The 19114-nt window shown below is 30.5% G+C and overlaps 1 protein-coding gene across 4 annotated transcripts; it reads right to left on the bottom strand.

Annotated features, from left to right (window-relative positions):
* Positions 1-3754: 3754 nt before the first annotated feature.
* On the bottom strand, positions 3755-18488 carry LOC111636721 (rap guanine nucleotide exchange factor 2-like). Of its 4 annotated transcripts, none has more exons than XM_023382025.1 (12): positions 18330-18487; positions 17667-17750; positions 17513-17587; positions 17358-17429; positions 11698-11847; positions 8579-8687; positions 8391-8507; positions 7941-8201; positions 7703-7858; positions 5094-5183; positions 4794-5015; positions 3755-4714 (listed from the first exon to the last, which is right to left on the bottom strand). In XM_023382025.1, exons 1-12 carry the CDS (start codon positions 18423-18425, stop codon positions 4683-4685), a joined length of 1464 nt encoding a protein of 487 aa, XP_023237793.1. In that variant the 5' UTR covers positions 18426-18487; the 3' UTR covers positions 3755-4682. The 4 variants fall into 4 exon arrangements, with proteins under 4 accessions (XP_023237793.1, XP_023237792.1, XP_023237795.1 ...); XM_023382024.1 differs by having other exon boundaries at positions 8391-8510; positions 18330-18486; XM_023382027.1 differs by lacking the exons at positions 7703-7858; positions 7941-8201 and having other exon boundaries at positions 18330-18488.
* Positions 18489-19114: the final 626 nt, after the last annotated feature.

Raw genomic sequence — 19114 nt, 5'->3', positions numbered from 1 at the left:
AGTTAAACCCCATGACATCTGACAACCCCATGACAATAGTTAACTCCATGACAAATGACACCTGATATTTTTAGTTTTTAGCCCATAGCACATAAATGTTTGCGAGGCGTGAGGGACGTTTGGTACCCCTCACGCCTCGCGCTCTTTACCAGTTGCCAATGCATTGCTATGGTTATAACCTAATCTCCGTATAAAAAATCCAATATTTTATACGGTAAAAAATATTTATATTAAAGAAATACATTATAAAAGTTTAAAATTATGTGTGGCTCCATCTGTTATGTGATTCTATTAAGAAACAATTTTTTATAATACTGTATTAATTATAATACAAAAGTAAAAGGTTTCATTTTGACAGATTAAACTGTGAATTTCGACCAGAGATGAGAGCTGAGCCACGAGTTGCAATTCTGGTAGAACTTTTAATAATACTCGTAAATGCAAAATTAACTACTTCTAATAGAGTTAAACAATGGGGTTTTCTTTAAATCCCTTTCCCCTTTGATTTTCAAATAAAATAAACACACACACAAAAAAATATAAAACTATTTGCAAGATTTTAAATGTTGCTGGAAACTTAAGCGATTCGTCGCTAGATTTTTACATTTAAATGGATCCGCATTACATTTCTGAATTCCTCGTCTCAATTAATAGAAAATGGCAAAGTTTTATCAAAATCGATCCATTAAACTTTGAGAACGAACTGGATTCTCTAAGATCATACAAGATCGCGAAATATCGCACGACAAAGTCGCGCGATTCGTGCGATATTGCTTTGTCGCGCGTGCTAGTAAAGCAACCTTATATCTCGAAAACCAAGTTGGGTATCTCCATTTTATTGCATTTTTGGATTCCTCATAGCAATTAACGGAAAATGGCAAAGTTTAATCAAAATCTATCGAACGGATTTTGAGAACGAACACAATTCTGTAAACCTCATAGAAGAAGCTTGGCTTCAATTATTTTATGTCACGTTTCAATATCCGATTAGTCCAGTTATTGGTATTAATATTGTATTTTGTTTTGTTTTATTTTTCTATCTTCTAACAATTAAAACAAACAAACAAATAGCAGTATTCGTTGTCCGGCTATAAGACTAAATAATTATTTCAAAATCCGAATACGTATCCAATAAAATACAAATATGCAGTGGTACCTTCTATTTCCGAAGATTCTAATTTCGAACGTTCCAGGGTTAAAATGAATTGAATAATCACGAGCGCTCCCCAAGCGAACATTTCGCGAAACGTCCGGCGCCATCTTTGTGGTTCGTTTACATTTTGTGTTTACGCACGCTTTAACTGGAGTTCTTGTGTTGTTTATTCGTCGCGAATATCACTATAGTAAATTGTTGTGTAATTAGGTGTAATACTACTTTACTCAAGAACAAAGGAACGTCATTTTTTAAAATTCCATTATTTGTACGGTAGAGTAAAGATAATCGCTTAGCAGATGAAGAATTAGAATTGAATTTTGAACCAATTGTCCTTCCAGTCCAATTTACATAAATAAAGGTTTGTGTATTTTTAAGATATAAACCAATAATTTCCATTGTTCATTTACAAATAGCTAATTTATTTTGGTGAGTTTACATTAATAACAAATATTCATTACATAGTAACCTTCAAGTTGTTTTTGACAAATTCTTATTTATTATTTATATATGACATGCCATAATGATAAGTTCTTTTTAATAATAATTTATTATTAAAAAAGTTTTTTTCCTGAAAGGAAAACCTTTCTCGTTTTATGATGAGTCATCACCAGACTGGGTGCCAACATTATACATAGGGTATGAGAGTGGCCACAACCCAACTGCATATCTGGAGCGTTATGAAAGAGCACGTAATCAGGATAAACACAGCCACTTGTTATGGGCCTCTAAAAATTTGTAGGCTTTTATTTGTAAAAGAGTGTAGTAATTTGTCGTCAAAACCAAATAATTTATATCAAATTTTACTTTAGTCCACAACTCTTGATGTATTGTACAACGAAGATAATGGTTTTGTATGGATCGACACCTTGAAATAATGAAACTTTCTCTTCATCGTGTCCTGTCAGACTGCAAGAATAGCATCTTTTTTAACTTTGTCCACGATATAAAAAATACAGCAGTTTTAATAAGTTTAAATTGAAAAAAAGCGCTTCCAGCCTGTCAAATAACAAATCACGTTCAAACTAAGCAAGACCACAAACTTGGCGAAGGGGCGGAGCAAACGTGCGTTTTATCACGTGACATGCGATCTTGAAACCCCTTTATAGTAAAGTTCGCTTTGTTAAGCCATTCGTTCGTTCGCTCACTTGACAGCTTGCTTCTATCGAGCCTCATGATAATACTTTTATCAACGTCTTTGCTAATGCTTCTCGATATCATTCGTTTAAATATTTGTACGGAACCAATACTAGTTGCTTACAGGGGTGTAGTAGTAAATTAAAAAGTGCCAGAGGGCTAACCTCCAGTCTGAATCGAGGCACTGTCTATTGAGTTTTGTATGGGCAAAACACAACCTGTGATGCAATATCTGCAAAACGGCTTAAACGTGCCAAAAATGACCTACTGTACAACTTGTATATATTTGTAATCTACGCAAAAAAAAAAAAAATACTTGTGCAACTCTGCAAGTAGTAATTTTCTTAGGTTTTTTGTTCTTTGTGAACCTAGATGTTCACAAAGAACAAAAGCTTCGCCCTGCTTAAGAAAAGAACCAGGAGGGTACCCTGGTACGCCCAAGTAAGCAAACCAGCGCTGTTATCATGGCATGATAACAGCGCTGGTTTGCTTACTTGGGCGTACCAGGGTACCCTCCTGGTTCTTTTCTTAAGCAGGGCGAAGCTTTTGTTTAGTTAATATTTTACTCTTGTGTGTTGAAGTGGGCAGAACATTATTATTTAAATTCTCATTGTTATACCCTCTGTTCATTATGTTTCTTGCTATACTTGATACTTCCTTTTTCATTATTGACGATTGTAAAATCAAAATATCGAGTGACTCTAAAAAACGTTTATGTCTTGCATCCTTTATCAAATGTTCAGCCAAGATTTCTTTATGCAAAAATAAACTCGTCCATCTCATTCGCATGCATATTTGCTTTTGTCGTAATAAGTGGTAAAATTATAACAAAGAATTGTTTGAAATTAAATTTCCTCCATGTATTATCAGTTAATATTTTATCTGTATATTTATTTTATGTAACTACGTATAATGTACCCGGGTTGAATAAAATGTTGTGGCAAAAAACGGGTCGCGAATGGAATAAATAATTAGTCTTGCTATAGACTAATAATGTAAAACATCACTGAGTTTCATGTGTGTTTGGTAGCTCATATATGACATCCCCCGAAATATAAGTGTAATAATTATCTTGTTTTAGCATATTGCAAGGATTCGATTCTGTACTTTTCTTAAAAAATGAAAAATACAATTATTAACAATTTCTATTTCCTGATTCCCCATTTTGTTAAGAAAATAATCGTTGTCCATCATTTTTTAGATAATACTGTTAGTTCTGTTTTGATACGTTGTTATTAGAGTAATTGAAGTAATGAATATATCCTGGGATAATTTCACCTGTTACTCTTTTTGTCCACTAAAAATAAAGGTTAGTTATGTGTGTGAATTTCAATCTTCACGAAAAATATTCTTGAAGCCCGCAGTTTAAAGGAATCTGTCAACATTTTACAGATTTCCTTTTACTCAAATAGATTTTTTTGTAGTCTTTTCCTGTATTTTTTCTGTTCAGAAATATACCAGCGATATTTTTTGAAAACATTTATTTACCACCACAAAATTTGTGGTGCGACATTAAAATATGTACATCTACTAAATGACCATTTAAATACATGCAAATAGCGCATACTATACAGAAATGTCAAAAATTCCATTTTGGCTGCAGTACAAAAATTTCCATTATTTTTTTGCTTTACTTCATCTAATGACGGAAATGCTGTTTTTTTTTTTTGGAAGATATACTGACTTGTGAGTGCAAGTTACAAAACAGAAAAAAAAATCTTCTATAGGAACATTTTGGTGTATATTATCGTTAAAAATGACATCTCTCTTTTTATTTTTTACAAGCTAAAAAAGTTTTTGCAGATTTCTCAACATGTACACTAATACTGGAATCGAGCAGTATCACAATATCCATCTGGAAAGATGACTTTTGCCTCTCTTAAAATACTCGTCTTTACTGCAATAAAAATTCATCCCGACTTGCATTTTATTGTTACAAAACGATAAAAATACTTTTTCTGAAAGCAGCTTGACCTTACACAAAAACATTTGTACAGATGATATTTACTGGTTTGGTAAATAATGGTGTAATGTGTTCTCTTTACAAACCAAGATACATGGGCTAATTGACGAAACATATTTACATATCGTGTGCAATATACCATATAAAAAGCACTATGGAAAATATTGAAACGAAGATGGGAGTGTACGGTGTACGTCAATGTAAACGCTCTTGTACTATAATAGCGAAAAAACCTGTACAGAAACGACGACGGCCTGATTCCGTCCAGTTATCTCTTTGGTTTCTTTTGTGTGAAATCAAAATGAAAAAAAAATCTGATTTGTTCTCTGGGTACATCATTTTCTTTTCTTGAGGTGGCACAGTGCATGCACGTAATGACTAGGACAGTTGGCCAATATGTAGCACCACGACTGCCAGATGCTGACAATCTCAAACGGCTGAAACTTGAGCCTCTGCATCATCTGAAAATATAAAATGATACAGATTCGTTTTTGGAAATGTTCCAAATACGTAAGTACGGTAATAATTTCGGATACTTACCGTCGTCTTCGGGATCGGTTACGTCGCTGCTGTAGTAACCTGTGGTAGAGCCCTCGTGGCTGTGTGCCCGACCCAAGTGGGCCATCTGTCTGGATCGTGCCGCCATCTGTGCAGCAATGTTGTACTCCGGAGGTCTCCGGGCACGCGCGGGAGGAAACATGTGGCCTGGGATGGAATCTCGCGGCGGTGGAGGCGGTGCCATCATATGAGACGGCATCATGGCTACAGACAAAATCATTCCAATTTAGTAATTACTAATAGTTTAGATTAAAGAGGAAGTAAATGGGAATATAATCTCACCCGGTCCTGGAAGTGGTGGTAAGACTGGCATGCCATGAGGAAAGAGAGGTCCATTTGGTCTCATTCTTAACGTGGGTGGAGAATGTGATACTGAAATATTCAGAAAAGAAAGCAATTTGTTAATAGATAATATGCCAAATATTTCAAAGTTTGAATTTTTATAATTTTTTCCATTTATAAGTTAGTATTCCCATTTGTCATGTTTTAAATCTCTTTGTTGCGATTAATCATCAATTATTCTCGTAAACACTGAAAATTGGAAACAGAAAATAGTTCAAATCCAAACTATTTAAACTAATTCACAGTTCAAATCTAACATGTATTTTCTGTTAAAATTACACAAATTATTATTATTGTAATTTTAATTATCTGATTGAATTTGTCACACTCTTGGATTACTTACAATCTAATGCAGGGCTTCTTAAATTGTATATCACTAACCCCTTTGAGATTGTGAAAACTGACAATAGTAACATTTTCTACTACATATTTATGCAAAGCAATGTTTACAGCATTAACGATTATAAAATCAAAATGCTAGTCAACTCTAAAAAATGTTGAAGATGTCCTGTGTCCTACAGTATGAAATATTCAGCACAGATCTAATTCCCATGTAAAAATAAACAAGCACATCTATCTCATTAGTATGCAAATTTGCTTTTGTCTTTAATAAATGATAAAATAATATGTATATCAAAAAACTGGAGGGGAGTTATATAAAATATTCTCTGATAAGAGAGGATCATGAATGGTATAAGCCTGGTCTAGTGAGATAATAATAATGAAGTAAATTTAGACAGATCTAACAAACTTAAAATCAATGATTCTTATCTGATGTGTAAATGTGCATCAATGTGAAAGAACACTATAATATGGTTGCTGTCTATTGGTTCTTGTATATGAAATGTCTCTTTATCCAAAACTTGTTCGGTAGACTGCCTCACAGCATTATGGTTAGAAACATCTTTATTTTACAAAATTGGTTTACGAATTGAAGAGGGGTTGTAAATATAAATCAACCCGAAATGCATTTGTAATTCAATTTCGTAAAATAAAGATGTTTCTAACCGCGATGCTGTGAGGCAGTCTACCAAACAAGTTTTGGATTAAAGAGACGTTTCATATACAAGAACCAATGTAAAAGAATTTTGGCTTCATTTCTGAAGCCAAAATTGTTTCACATAATATGTGATTCAGTAAAAAATTCAGCTTAGAATGAGAATTAATGTATCAGAATTGATTAAGTTACCATTAACTGTGTAGAATAGCAAAAATTCAGTTTAAAAACGACAAAAACCACACAATTATGTATTAAAACATCTCGAGGAATATGCATTTCAATTCTTATAAAAAATCTAAGACTCTATTACAATACACATTCCTGTTGATTTTTCACTAAATCACTTGAATAATCATTTTACATGTTATTTTAATATTGGTTTTTCAAGAATTATTAACATTTTTCACAAAAACTAAAAAGATGCTGAAAATTAATTATAATAAAGTAATTGTAATCATCTTGCACCAGCATATACATGTAAAAAGCATGCTGACTCTTATAGTCACTATAGAATTTGTAATGATAAAATTTTAGTCACTATTAAGTATTATGTCTATATGAATTTAATATTAAAAGAAAAAAATACCCAACAATCATTACACCTGTAACTGAAAAGAAAAAATTTAATTTCAATATTCATTAGAGTAAACTTTTTAGAGTTAACAATGCTTAGAATGTTATGGAATAATAAATTAACTTCTACTAATTAGCTTATTAATAACCAGGGATGAAGAGTTAGAGTTGGGAGTCTGAGTTGAAAAATGTATCAACCCGACTCCTTACATCCATTGACGTTTAAATAATTAAGTAAAAAATTTTAAAAAGCCATTAATGCTATTATTTTGACTTTTTTTCTAATTAACTTTTCTAGTTAAAACTTTTCTAATAAGTAATTGTTTTATTTTATTAACTTTGATAAATAAGATATGAGTAGTTAAAGTCAATGTATAACCTTAAATATGGGTTTGAGATTAAATTTTAGAGGACAAATTTTGGAAAAATTTCTTCTTAAATGCTATATTTTTGTATAAAATAAATAAAAATACTATTTTTGTCAAAAAGTTTATTAGAGCCTACTTCATTTCTATTAAACAAACTACTAACTAACTAGTAATGCATTAGTGAAAGGAATTGGGAGTCGGAGTCAATTTTAAAAATACCGACTTGAAAACTGTGTATTCTTTCTGTCGACTCCCCATCCCTAGTAATAACAACTGGATATAAATATAAATTTGATTAACAATTATTTTAATATTCATGTTTGCTCTTAAAATTCCTTTGATAATCAAATTTTATCTTAAAATGTTTTAAAATCATTAGGGACACTGTGATTTTGAATATATTTTTATTATTACTCTTTCATTTTTGTTTCTTTTTTTTACAGTGCTGATCACTAAAATCATTTGTGTATAGTATGTTAAATTTATTATTATGAGTAACTTCTTGGTAAATATTAATAACATAATAAGTCTAGAGTTGCAAGTATTCTTTTAGTTATCTAATAGAATTTTTTAAATGACCAAAATTACCTAGTTAAATTGACACTTACATAATGCTCTTCTTTGTTGGGGAGGAGAATTAGTGGACCCTAATGAACTACTGCTGTGACTGTCGAAACCGGTGGAAGTATGACCAGAATCCGTTTCGTATAGGTGATGATGACTGTAGCTACTACCACTGCTACTGTCACTGGAAGTGACAGAACCTGGGGTATATAAATATCAAATTGGTATATATTCATTTGTAAGAGAATTAAAAAACTAAACAGAGAAAAGTTACAGAACTACCTGAGGTTTGAGACTTCCTTAAAGGAAGATTACTGAGGGCAGTGACACTAGAACTTTCTGCAGACAGGTCTACGGGTAGCACCGTGGTATTGGCAGAGTCGCTGTGCGACCTTCCGTGTCTGGTCTCATTCCTCCGACGCGGGGCATTGGGAGACGGCGTGGGAGAGAGCGAGTGGTGGTGACGGGGAGGTTGGTGGGGACGTACTTTACTCTGGTCCGATAGGGCCAAGAGTTTTCTTACTGCTTTGGGAGAGTCGGCTCCTAAGTTGGAAAATAGTCTATGAATGCATGGTACAAATGTTTACGATATGAATAATGGCTTTAAAATTATCATCTTTTCTTATATGTTTATAAGAGATAAGCATGTAAGAAAAGTTCGTAACTTTAGTATGAATGGGAATGACACGTCAATCAACAGAATTTTTTTTAAAGAAAGAAATCTTTACTTACCAAATCTAGGCCCCGAAGTTATCGACTTCTTTCCTTCAGAAGTGCTGCTAGTACTGCTGGCAGTGGACAGTGTTGGTGAAGGGTGTCGCTTCCTGGGTTGGACTGAAGTCATACTTCCTACTATAGAAAGATCATTTCATATTTCCTCTGTTATTACTATATTCTTATACTTTAAAAAATTGAATTACCAGTGCCAGTTGTTGGTTCACATTCTATTGACATATTATGTAACTGTTCTTCATCAGATATCACCTTTAAATTTCCCAGATAGGCTTTAACTCTCCTCACCATTTGAGCCTTCAAAATAACAGTTAAATATAATAATTATTTATGGTCATATATGTATTTTTCATAAAATATATTTCTAAATAAATAAATTCAATTTGTTTTATTTTCATAATAATACTATTAGCAATTTAAATTGATTTCTTCAAGTTTAAAAACAATTTAAAAAATAAAAAATACATCATAATGTATTTTCCAGAAATTTGAATTATAAGAATAAAGCAAACTGTCTATTGGCATTAAAGTTGTTTATTTTCAAAGTATTTAATTGAAAACAAGTATTTTCGACATTTCAAAATGACATCTTCAGGTTGAGTGTATACCATTTGAATCACAGAGCATAGTTCTTATAAAATGGACTGTAGCTTAACAAGTGTACTCATCCTACATATTTCCTAGGAAAAGTCCTAGCCAATCTATTTTCATCTTTAATCCCTTCTTCAGGTTTAGTAATCACTTCAGCATTAGAGGCCAAATTGATTATTGATAAACTAATGGGAGCAATTTCTCCTGAAACATATCAATTTTACAAAATCGGTGTAATTTCTTTATATCCATCTATTCCACACTTATGTATGGAAATACACTCTTAATAGAGAAAGCCTTTACGCTCCAACAAGTTCTTGAAATATGGGATATATGAAATATGAAATATGGCCTCCTCTCAATTATAGGGCATAATTATTTCCAATTTAATAGGCAATATTTTTTTGCAAAAACAAACCTGTTTTTGCAAAAAGAATATAATATAATACAATTATAAATGCACATTTCAAATGTTTTGAGCAAGGCAATAGATAAGCATATATGGCAATAAGCATTATATTTTTTAAGGAGTGATAAAGGAGCACCATTGATTAGGAATATGTCTATAATTGAGAATAAGAGAGAATAAAAGTAAAAAGATAAACAAAAAGTAAATATATGGCTGCTTCATTTTTTTTTTTGTTTCACTAATGTTTGGACATCAAGCACTTTCTTTTCAGTCTTACACAAGTAATTCACTTTTTACAGGCTGAATACTGTATAAATTGATTTATTTTCAAACATTTTAAGTGTTAATATACTTTTGACTCTCATTGTATAATTTAGAATCATGTGCAAAAGTATATCTACCACAATCATTCAGTTTTGTTTAACCATTAAACATTAATAGCCAGGAATCTACGTATCCCCAAAATCACTGAAGCAGCAAAAGGACAAATTTATTATATTACACTAGAGCGTCATTTATCCGAAAGAATTCCAGTCGGCAAATTTAAATTTTTGCTAGCGCTGTGGCGTTGCAATCTTTGGCTATATCTTGGGCTACTCCAATATTTTTTTGTTGATGTGTGTGTTTTAGCTGGCAGCACTGGCACTTTTCTGTGGTGTTTTTCTGAGGACTGTCTGTTGTGCTGAATCGAACATTTTTGATACTAGATTAACTTCTAAAGTATAATTTTCTTTTGTTTTTATATTTTTCAATATATTTATTTCATTTGTAAAAAATAAAGAAATAATTTTTAATAAATAAATAATTTTTAAACAATTATTATTTAAAAAAGTTTACATTAAGTTTAACATCGATGAAAATTCAACGCAAAGCGACATGCAAAGGAGAAAAATTTCAACATGGGATAGGTTAATATATTTTTTCGTACATAATCGGTTATCCGAAAAATAAGTTATCCAAACAACCCCAGTCCCCAATTGATTCAGATAAACGATGCTCTACTGTAGTTACCAATTATAATGACAAATACAGAATGAATAATGTGTACAAATAAATGTAATGAAAAGTGTACAAATATAATAAAGAATCAAGGAATTTTTTTTATTTTTTAAATGCATAAAGTGCTATATGGTCACCATATAACCACTTGCTAAAGGGCATAATTGTCACTCAGTTTTGATAATTTTTGGTACTTGCCGATTTGATTGCAAAGATTCACATAATAAGGGCCAATAGGGCCTGAGTCTAGGGCTCCCTACTTTTAGGAGCCCTCAAACACAACGCAATGTTATTGTTAAATAAGCAGCAGAAGTGTAAAACAATACCAATTTAAAATTTACATCTTAAAGTTAAAAAGTAATTGTAATATGGCCACTGGCTAGCACATAACTTTGTTATACAGCACCTACATATACAAACATAAATTCATAGAAAGGACTAAATATTCATAAAAAACATTGTCTTGCAATCTATTTTATGATGAGTTTTTCAGGAAATTTAAATTTTAAACAAAGTCAAGGAGAGATCAGTCAGTAAGACCTTTGGCTAAAACAGCTTACAGTATTTAGAGACCAAAGATAAACATAAATGGATCAAATTTAGAAATTAAAAGGAAAAAAAAGCTTAAATATGAAATTTCATGTCAATCTAATTAGAATAAAGTGAGATAACATGCATCACCGAAAAAATAATAAAAACATATTTTATGGACCACAGTTTGTACTTATCCATCACAATCTGAATATCCAAAATTTGTTAACAATAGAATACTTTCCTTACCATAAGTGACTATTGGTAGAAAAAAAATTAATATGATCTAGACAGTGGCCAAACCTAATGAGAACTAGTGTTTAAAACATCAGTTCTTATTAGACATTGATTAACTGATTAATAACTAGATGGGTGACCATCTAGAGAAAGTTTGAATATTTTTGACTGCGAAAATTAAACAGAATAATAACTGATTAGTAATTGGTGTTCATTATACAAATTTAAGATGTTGTCTAGGGAGGCAATCATTCCGTCCTAAATCCACCCATGCTATCACATAAAAAAATAATCTACTAATATTTGAATACATGAGTTTTATTTATTTATCCATAAATCTGTTATTTGCACTACTTGATAAATTCTTAACTGCAATTTAAAATTGGTGTGTAACCTGCCCCTACTTTCACATTGGCTTTTTAACTTTGATAACCATTGTGTTATTTGCATGAAATTATGGCAAGTCTTGATACAATAAACCAAACAAAATAAAAATTTTATATTTGGAAAATAGACACTCCATTAAATATCACCTCTCACCTCTTCAAACATCTTCTTTGGATTGGGTTGAGCTGTACTCTTTTTCCGTCTCTTGATTGTGGCTGCATTGGTGATGGCCGCAAAACTGTTCAGGGAAGCCATGGCAGCAGATGGCTGTGCTCCTCCTATTTCTAGCATGTTAAACAAATCCTAAATTGAAAAATAAAATAAAATGAGATGATAATAAAATTTCTTTAAATCTCAACCAAAATCACATACTACCAAATATATAAAAACAACAAAAAGTTATAGACAAAATTCTAAATATAAACATTTATTTAAGATGAAGACAAAATATTTAAGGTTCCAGAATTTGTAAAAGTTAAAAATATTTAAAAAAAATTGGTAATACTTTTTTAAATGTAAATTTCTTATAATACATCCATTATCTAGATTAATAAACTTAAGATTTGTGATTCGCACAGACTGAACATGTGACCTAGAGCAGCAAGTTTTAAATACAGTCTTTTAAATATCTCTTCAGTCTTTTCTTTTGATAGAAAAAACAACAGTAATGTTGTATTTTATCAATAAAACAACACTCAATGATTATTTTTAAATAGTGTTGTTTATTTTGATATATAGAACAAACTTCATTCTTTGAATCATGGGCATATGAAGATACTGATTAAGGAGACAGGAACATTTAATGTGCCAAAAATTTTACACAGATAAAAACACAAGTAACAATTTTTACTTTGCCATCACTGATAATCTGTTAACTTTTCTGATTACTGTCTGATGTCTTTTGCTTTTGTTTTGCCAAAATTTCAAAGGGCAATTACCCTCCCCACTCTTCTGACTTACACCTATGCTTTGAATGGCACATATTACACAACTATCCATTTTTAATCTACATTTTTTAATGGAAAATAATGCTAAGTGCATATATTTTATTTCAAGATCATGCAAAATTATAACATAATAAAGTGTTATAATTTTACATTATCTTGGAACGATTACAGAGGAGTATAATTGTATGCCTGTGTTATCATTTTTTTTTTGTTTTGTCATGGATTTTAATGATATCTAAACGTGTATAATTTTTGTTTCATTACATTTGTTTCAGTCTTTTAATATTTTTTTATGAATCCTTTTTTAATTTCACAACTATGGTATACACAGTGTTTAGCTATTGCCAAGTTTTCTGTCAAACACTGTCTATATAAATGATAACACAGGAGTACAATTAGACCCCATCTGGCATCTTTACTTAAACATCTGTAACAATTAGACAGCCTATAATATTTAAACACCAACGGAATACTAGCTATTAACTTAATTAAGTGACATCGCATTAGTGATATCAAACATTGAATCTGTGACTCAACAAATATGTACAGTAGTCCCATACAACACGCAAATAAAGCAAGCAAGCAACACCCTCAAATTTTGTTGATCAGAGGAACACATTTTTTTTTTTTTTCAACTTATAGACCAAGGTTTAAACTTTCATAAATTATGTGATAATGCAGATTTTGATAACGTGATTTCTTATAATGCGTAATGAATCTCCCGTGTTGTATGTGACTCTACTATATGTATTTTTTTTTTTTTATTTCCTTTTATAAGTGTGCTTTTGTTTATAACTTGTAACTTATTGTTTCCATACGTTATTTACCATATCTTTAATTCATTAAACAATTGTAATCTTCAAAGATGTTTATACAGTATACAGATATAATATCTGTAAAAAAAAAATCCAAAACGGAAGGCAGCTACATTTGTAAACAAATAGAATGTATTCATGAAGTATGTATTAAATATTTTAAAATTAATTTAATTATAAATCATAATGTTTGTAAAGTAAACCTTGTGTATTTTAGACACCTGTGACTCGCAGTCTGTAACAAGCACAGCTGAAGAGGGACAGACTGACTGTCTGAAATGCATGTATTATTAAAATAAATATCCAGCATTCATCCATCTTTATGTGATTTCTCCTACTGCATCAATAATGCATAAGTCCTCCTGAGAGCCAAACCTTAGCACTTGTATATCCAATTTCATTTAGGAAAATCACTAATTTATATATAACTTTTTTTAATGAAAGTCTACAGACTCTGTTTCTGTTTTGTTTTATATTTAATATAATTTAAAAGAGCTTTGATTTATTGTTACAAACATCAAAATTATAAAAGATCTAAATAATAAATAAATGTTCAGAAAATAAATAAAATAAAAATCAATTTTTGATAGTTATGTTGTTATAATATATTGCAATATTGACAACTGATTAAATGTAAAAAAAAAAAAAGATATAAAGCATCTGTGCACCTTTTCATGAAATTTTCTTGTATCCCTATAATCCATAAATTGAACAGTTAAAGGATACCTAATTTTCAGTAAGTGTTTGGTAGCAATTTAATTTTCTAAATAATTATAACAACAAAGAATTGTTTCGTTAATCAAATATTATAATGATATGGCTTATCTATACCCTCCATTAGCGTTAATTTTTAATTAATTTAAGTACTATGGATGTGTAGTTGGTCTACAAAAAAGACATGAAAAATAACCAAACTCAACCTTCAGAAATGTATAAATTATCACAAAGTTTATAAAATATTATAGTTAGCTTGTATTTAGAATGTCTTGAATCAGATAGGTTTAAAATTATCTTGTATTTAAAAGAGCTTGTATTTAAGAGCTTGTATTTAGAATGTCTTGAATCATATAGGTTTAAAATTATCTGTTTTGAGAAAATTGCCAATTTAAAATTACATTTGGCTGCCATTATAATTTTTTTGTAGGAAAATATTTTTTCTAATTTAAAAAAATTATTCTTTGACTCTAGTCTGAGGGCACTAAGAGAGCCTTTTAGTAATAACCAACAGTGATTTTGTATACCCACAATTAGGTGCAGTGTATGACATATCTTGACATGTTTACAGTCTCAACTGTTTGGCCACATTGAAAAATATTCATTAACACATTAAATTTTAATATATTAATTTTTGAGTTGCAAAGCACTTAAAAACTTTTGTTTGGTCATGTATTAAATTTTCAAAATTGGATGCATTATTGAGTTAAAGCTAAACAAGTATAAAAAAAGGCGGTTTTTTCTAAATAATAAAAGTCATATACAATGGCAGTTTTTTCCAGCATCCAATGGTCCATAAGACAAAGACAAGTGTAAATAACAAAATGAATTTATTACGAAAAGTTAGGTACAAACATGGTTACTTTTTGATATAATTGCCGTGAAGATTGAGGCATTTATCTAACTGTGGATGAGCTTTGCAATCCCCTCTTCATAGAATGTTGCCACCAATGACTCGAGATGGGCCTTAAAGTTGTTTTTGAAAATCGTCATTAGTCTCAAACCTCTGCCCTCCCAGCCACACTTTTAGTTCAGGAAAGAGGTGGAAGTTGCTTGGTGCTAAATCAGGGCTGGGTGTTTAAAAAGTTCCATGCTAGGTGGAAGACTTCCATGTCTTTCCTGAACTGAAAACTTGGCTAGCAGGGCAGAGGTTTGAGACTAATGATGATCTTCAAAACAATGTTAAGGTCCATCTCAATCACTAGCAGCAACATTCTATAAACAGGGGATTTCAAAGTTCATCCACAGATAGACAAATGCCTCAATCTTCACGGCAATTATGTCGAAAAGTAACCGTGTTTGTACCTAACTTTTGGTAATAAATTCATTTTGTTATTTACGCTTTTCTTTGTTTTATGGATAGGGTTTCTCACTTCTCGGTCTTTTGCTTATCCCAGGATTCCAGGAAAAAGTGAAGTGTTTCTTGGGATCCCACGATATAATTAATTATTTTTAAGATATAAATTAAATCTTAAAATTGAATAATATAATTATTTTTCATTTTTAAGTAATTTAATATGTCCTGCAATCTCTAAAATATTATTGATAATGCTGTGTAAAATATGTATTAAAAATTACTTCTGAATTACATAGAAATTTTCACAAATAAAAAAAGTTTATTAACATTTGTTGGAAGCTGTTTACAACAAAAATGCCTTTGAATTGAGTTGAAAATTTAAAGAAAAAAATGAACCTAGATCAAACTTCTAAGTTAGAAGGTAATTTTTGTTATTTAAATAAAACATATTATAAAAATTTAGAATAATATTTTGTATTAAGATTTAAAAAGCAAAGGTGGTTGATACTCCGATTGCTCAATTTGATTTTTATTTTACTAAAGAAAGGTCCTGCTACCAAGAATGCACTTTTTGATTCAATTGATGTGGGTGGAATTGTCTTTAATGCATTTAAGAGAAGAAGGATGTTATGTGTTTTTTCACCTGTAGCCTGGAAGATTTCTAGTTCATTTTCGAGATGCGTTACAGTACTTCTTTTGCTGTCTAGTATTTTTGATTTGTCTACCTCGGCTGCTTTAATAGCGGCATCGAGCTTATAGTTCAATAATTCGGCAATTCGTTTGGCTTTAATAATCAGGTTTATGAAGAAAAACTTCATACTTGAATACTTCGTACACATCTGTATCCTTGGCCAATTTGCACAACCTGGCATAATGCAGTTATTGAAGCTACTGGGCATGGTTAAATATTAAGACAGCATAAGCACAATTATTCCAGGTTCTGACAAGTAAAGAATTTTCAATCCTGTCACAATAGGCTACATATTGATTATTGACAATCTATGACATGCCACAATAAGCAAAAATTTAAAAAACTAAAATTCAGACTTGAAAATTAATAAATACAAATGTGTTCTGACAGTTTATGAGTTAATTATACTTTCTATTTGCAAAATTTCCTCAACTTTAACACAAAATAAGAAAAAAAGTGAATTTTTAAGAAATTTGTGGGTTATCCCGGGATCCTGTGAGAAATCCTATTTATGGACTATTGGAGGTAGGAAAAAATCCGCCTACATATTTCATCATTACAGATTATCAATAGCTGTGCCTTTCTTCAAATGTTCCAAAGTTGATAAGTATATTATGTAACAGATTGTCAACATATGACTATCAATCAAGAATTACTTTGCAAATCATAATGCAGTTTATCACTTTATTACAAATTCTGCAGTCTGAACAAGTTACCAAGAAAAATATCCAGCTTAAACAAAAATATATTGAAGTCAATCTTGAGTTAATTTTTCTTGTTTGTTTAATAAAGGTAATGTAATACCAAAATTTTTACATGGTTCTATAAATCTGTAAAACAACCAAAATTTAAATTATATTAATAATAAGCAAACAAACAAGGTTATTTTCATGCTATTAGAAGATAGATTAATCAAGAAAATTTAGTCTAAATGTAGATGATTATACTGCCATTTTTTTAACAATATTAATTTTAAATAAATAATTTAGAAAATTTTGGTAAAGAAGATCAAACCAGAATGCATACATTTGGTATGCACATCTTTTGCATACAAAATTTATGCATTTCCAGTTACTTTAGACATCAATGAACTTAATAATGTAACAGTTGTGATAATTTTAACTAAATTATTATTGTACAGTTATGTACTGTACTTGTTACATTATTAGTTAATATTCTTACAAGATGGCAGCATAACCCACCTCCTTTAGGCAAAATTCTTTAGATTAATCTATATTCTTATAGCCTAAAAATAACCCTGCTCTTTGAAATTTATGCTATTCTGGAGTATAAACTTAACAATGTATTGTATGTAACATAACTTCTAACAAATAAGAATTAGTACTTACATAAGGAGCTGAACACATATTCATTAATTGTCTTATTTCTTTAGCTATCATTCGCAATTTCTCAAAATTTACCTTAATAAACAATATAACAAGTTTGGTAAATAATATTTTACATAATGCCACTTATAAGATAATTATTTAAAATAAATTCATACCAAATTATCTACAAATGTGTCATTGCCTAAATGAATAAATGTTAAGTCTTTTTTGACAACTGGATAAAATGGAATCTGGAAAACAAACAAAGTATTTAAAAAATAAAACAAAATCATATTTATTTATTATAAATTTGAAAGAACAAATAATTACAATGGGTGGTTGTATGTGCTCACTGTTGATTAAATTACGATATTTACACATGTTTCGAGAGGGATCCATCAAGTCTTGTAGATCCTACATTCAAAGAAGAAAAAATTTTCTAGATAACAATTAATCAAATATATACAGGGTATTCTGCAAAGAAGCAGTAATATTTTTATAGCGTGTTCTAGAGGCCTAGGGGATTCAAAAATATTTCATAAACATAACTGTTCAAATGCATTTTTTCAGCACTATAAAGAATTAAATTTCAGACTAGCTACCTCTTAAGAAGCTGCTCTGTAGCACTTCCAAGTACCATGAAATAGCCTCAATCTCACTGTCCTTCAGCTTCTTATCTTCAGAACCTTACATTTTTTGCAAAAAACATAAAATTTACTTATATTTCTTGGCACTTTAGTACAGCATAGAAACTAGAAGGCAGCAAAATTGAGGCTTTTCCTCAGATGCAGCAGTGTTGCAGAGCAGCTTCTTAAGAGAGTAACTAATCAAAACTTTAATCCCTTCTAGTATTGAAATAATGTATTTGAATGGCTATGTTCGTAACACATTTTTGAATCCCCTATGCCTCTAGAAAACACTAAAAATATTGCCATCTCCTCATAGAATAACCTGTATACAACTGAGAGCATCACAGCCCAACAATATACAAACCTCAAATATTTTTTGGTACTTGGTTGGAAGTTTCTCCCATGTAACTCGCAGCCTGGAAACTGCCCCATGACCCAGACCACTTAAAATGGCAAACATAGAATTGAAGTTTTTACATTCTTTACATTGTCCTGAAATATAAGATAAAAATTAAATTCAGAAACTATTGGAAATAATATATTTATATGAATATTTTCCACATCTATATATATAATATATATTTATGATATTCAATGAATAGATCTTTATGAAGAATATGTACTCAATTCTAGTCTCATGGTCAGTAATAAATATTACAACCAACAACTGGTTTACATACTGTGTCCTTAGATACAACTCTGCTAGTAACACACATAATAACCATTACTGGGACTATGAAGAAAAAACAAAATCTGAAATAATTCCTAAGATTCAAAGTACCAAATGTGGAATACAATCACATACTTTTGGTTTTTGGATGGAGAAATCTATCAAATGTTCCTAAGAAAGGAAAAGTGATCCTGCTGCTTTCTACTATGAAAATGATGCAAGTAATAATCCCAGCATTAAAGAAAATGTAAACCAGGATAAATACTCTCTACAATCTCACAAAAAGTAGTGTTAATGATGTAGATTTTTAATCTTCTTACAATGTTTCATGCAATAACTGGTACTGGTCTTTTACAGTATTTATTGTAATGAACATAACAGGTAAATTTTCCCATATCATTCATCAACTAAACAACCAGAGATACATAAGAACATTTTCAAAATACCTAGGTGTAGATATGATAAAATCCTATATGGAA

Source organism: Centruroides sculpturatus, unplaced genomic scaffold (genome assembly GCF_000671375.1).
Source record: "Centruroides sculpturatus isolate CEXI.00-Female unplaced genomic scaffold, Cexi_2.0 scaffold866, whole genome shotgun sequence".
NCBI lineage: Eukaryota > Metazoa > Arthropoda > Arachnida > Scorpiones > Buthidae > Centruroides > Centruroides sculpturatus.
Note: the sequence above shows the minus strand (reverse complement) of the source record. Positions and strands in the feature narration are given on the sequence as shown.

Coding starts and splice junctions, on each gene's coding strand:
- LOC111636721 (XM_023382024.1), bottom strand. CDS start 18,425: ATGTTTGCCATTTTAAGTGGTCTGGGTCATGGGGCAGTTTCCAGGCTG. Junction 17,751..18,329: donor AGTACCAAAAAATATTTGAG/GTTTGTATATTG, acceptor CTTTGAATGTAG/GATCTACAAGACTTGATGGA. Junction 8,688..11,697: donor CAAAGAAGATGTTTGAAGAG/GTGAGAGGTGAT, acceptor GTTATTTTGAAG/GCTCAAATGGTGAGGAGAGT.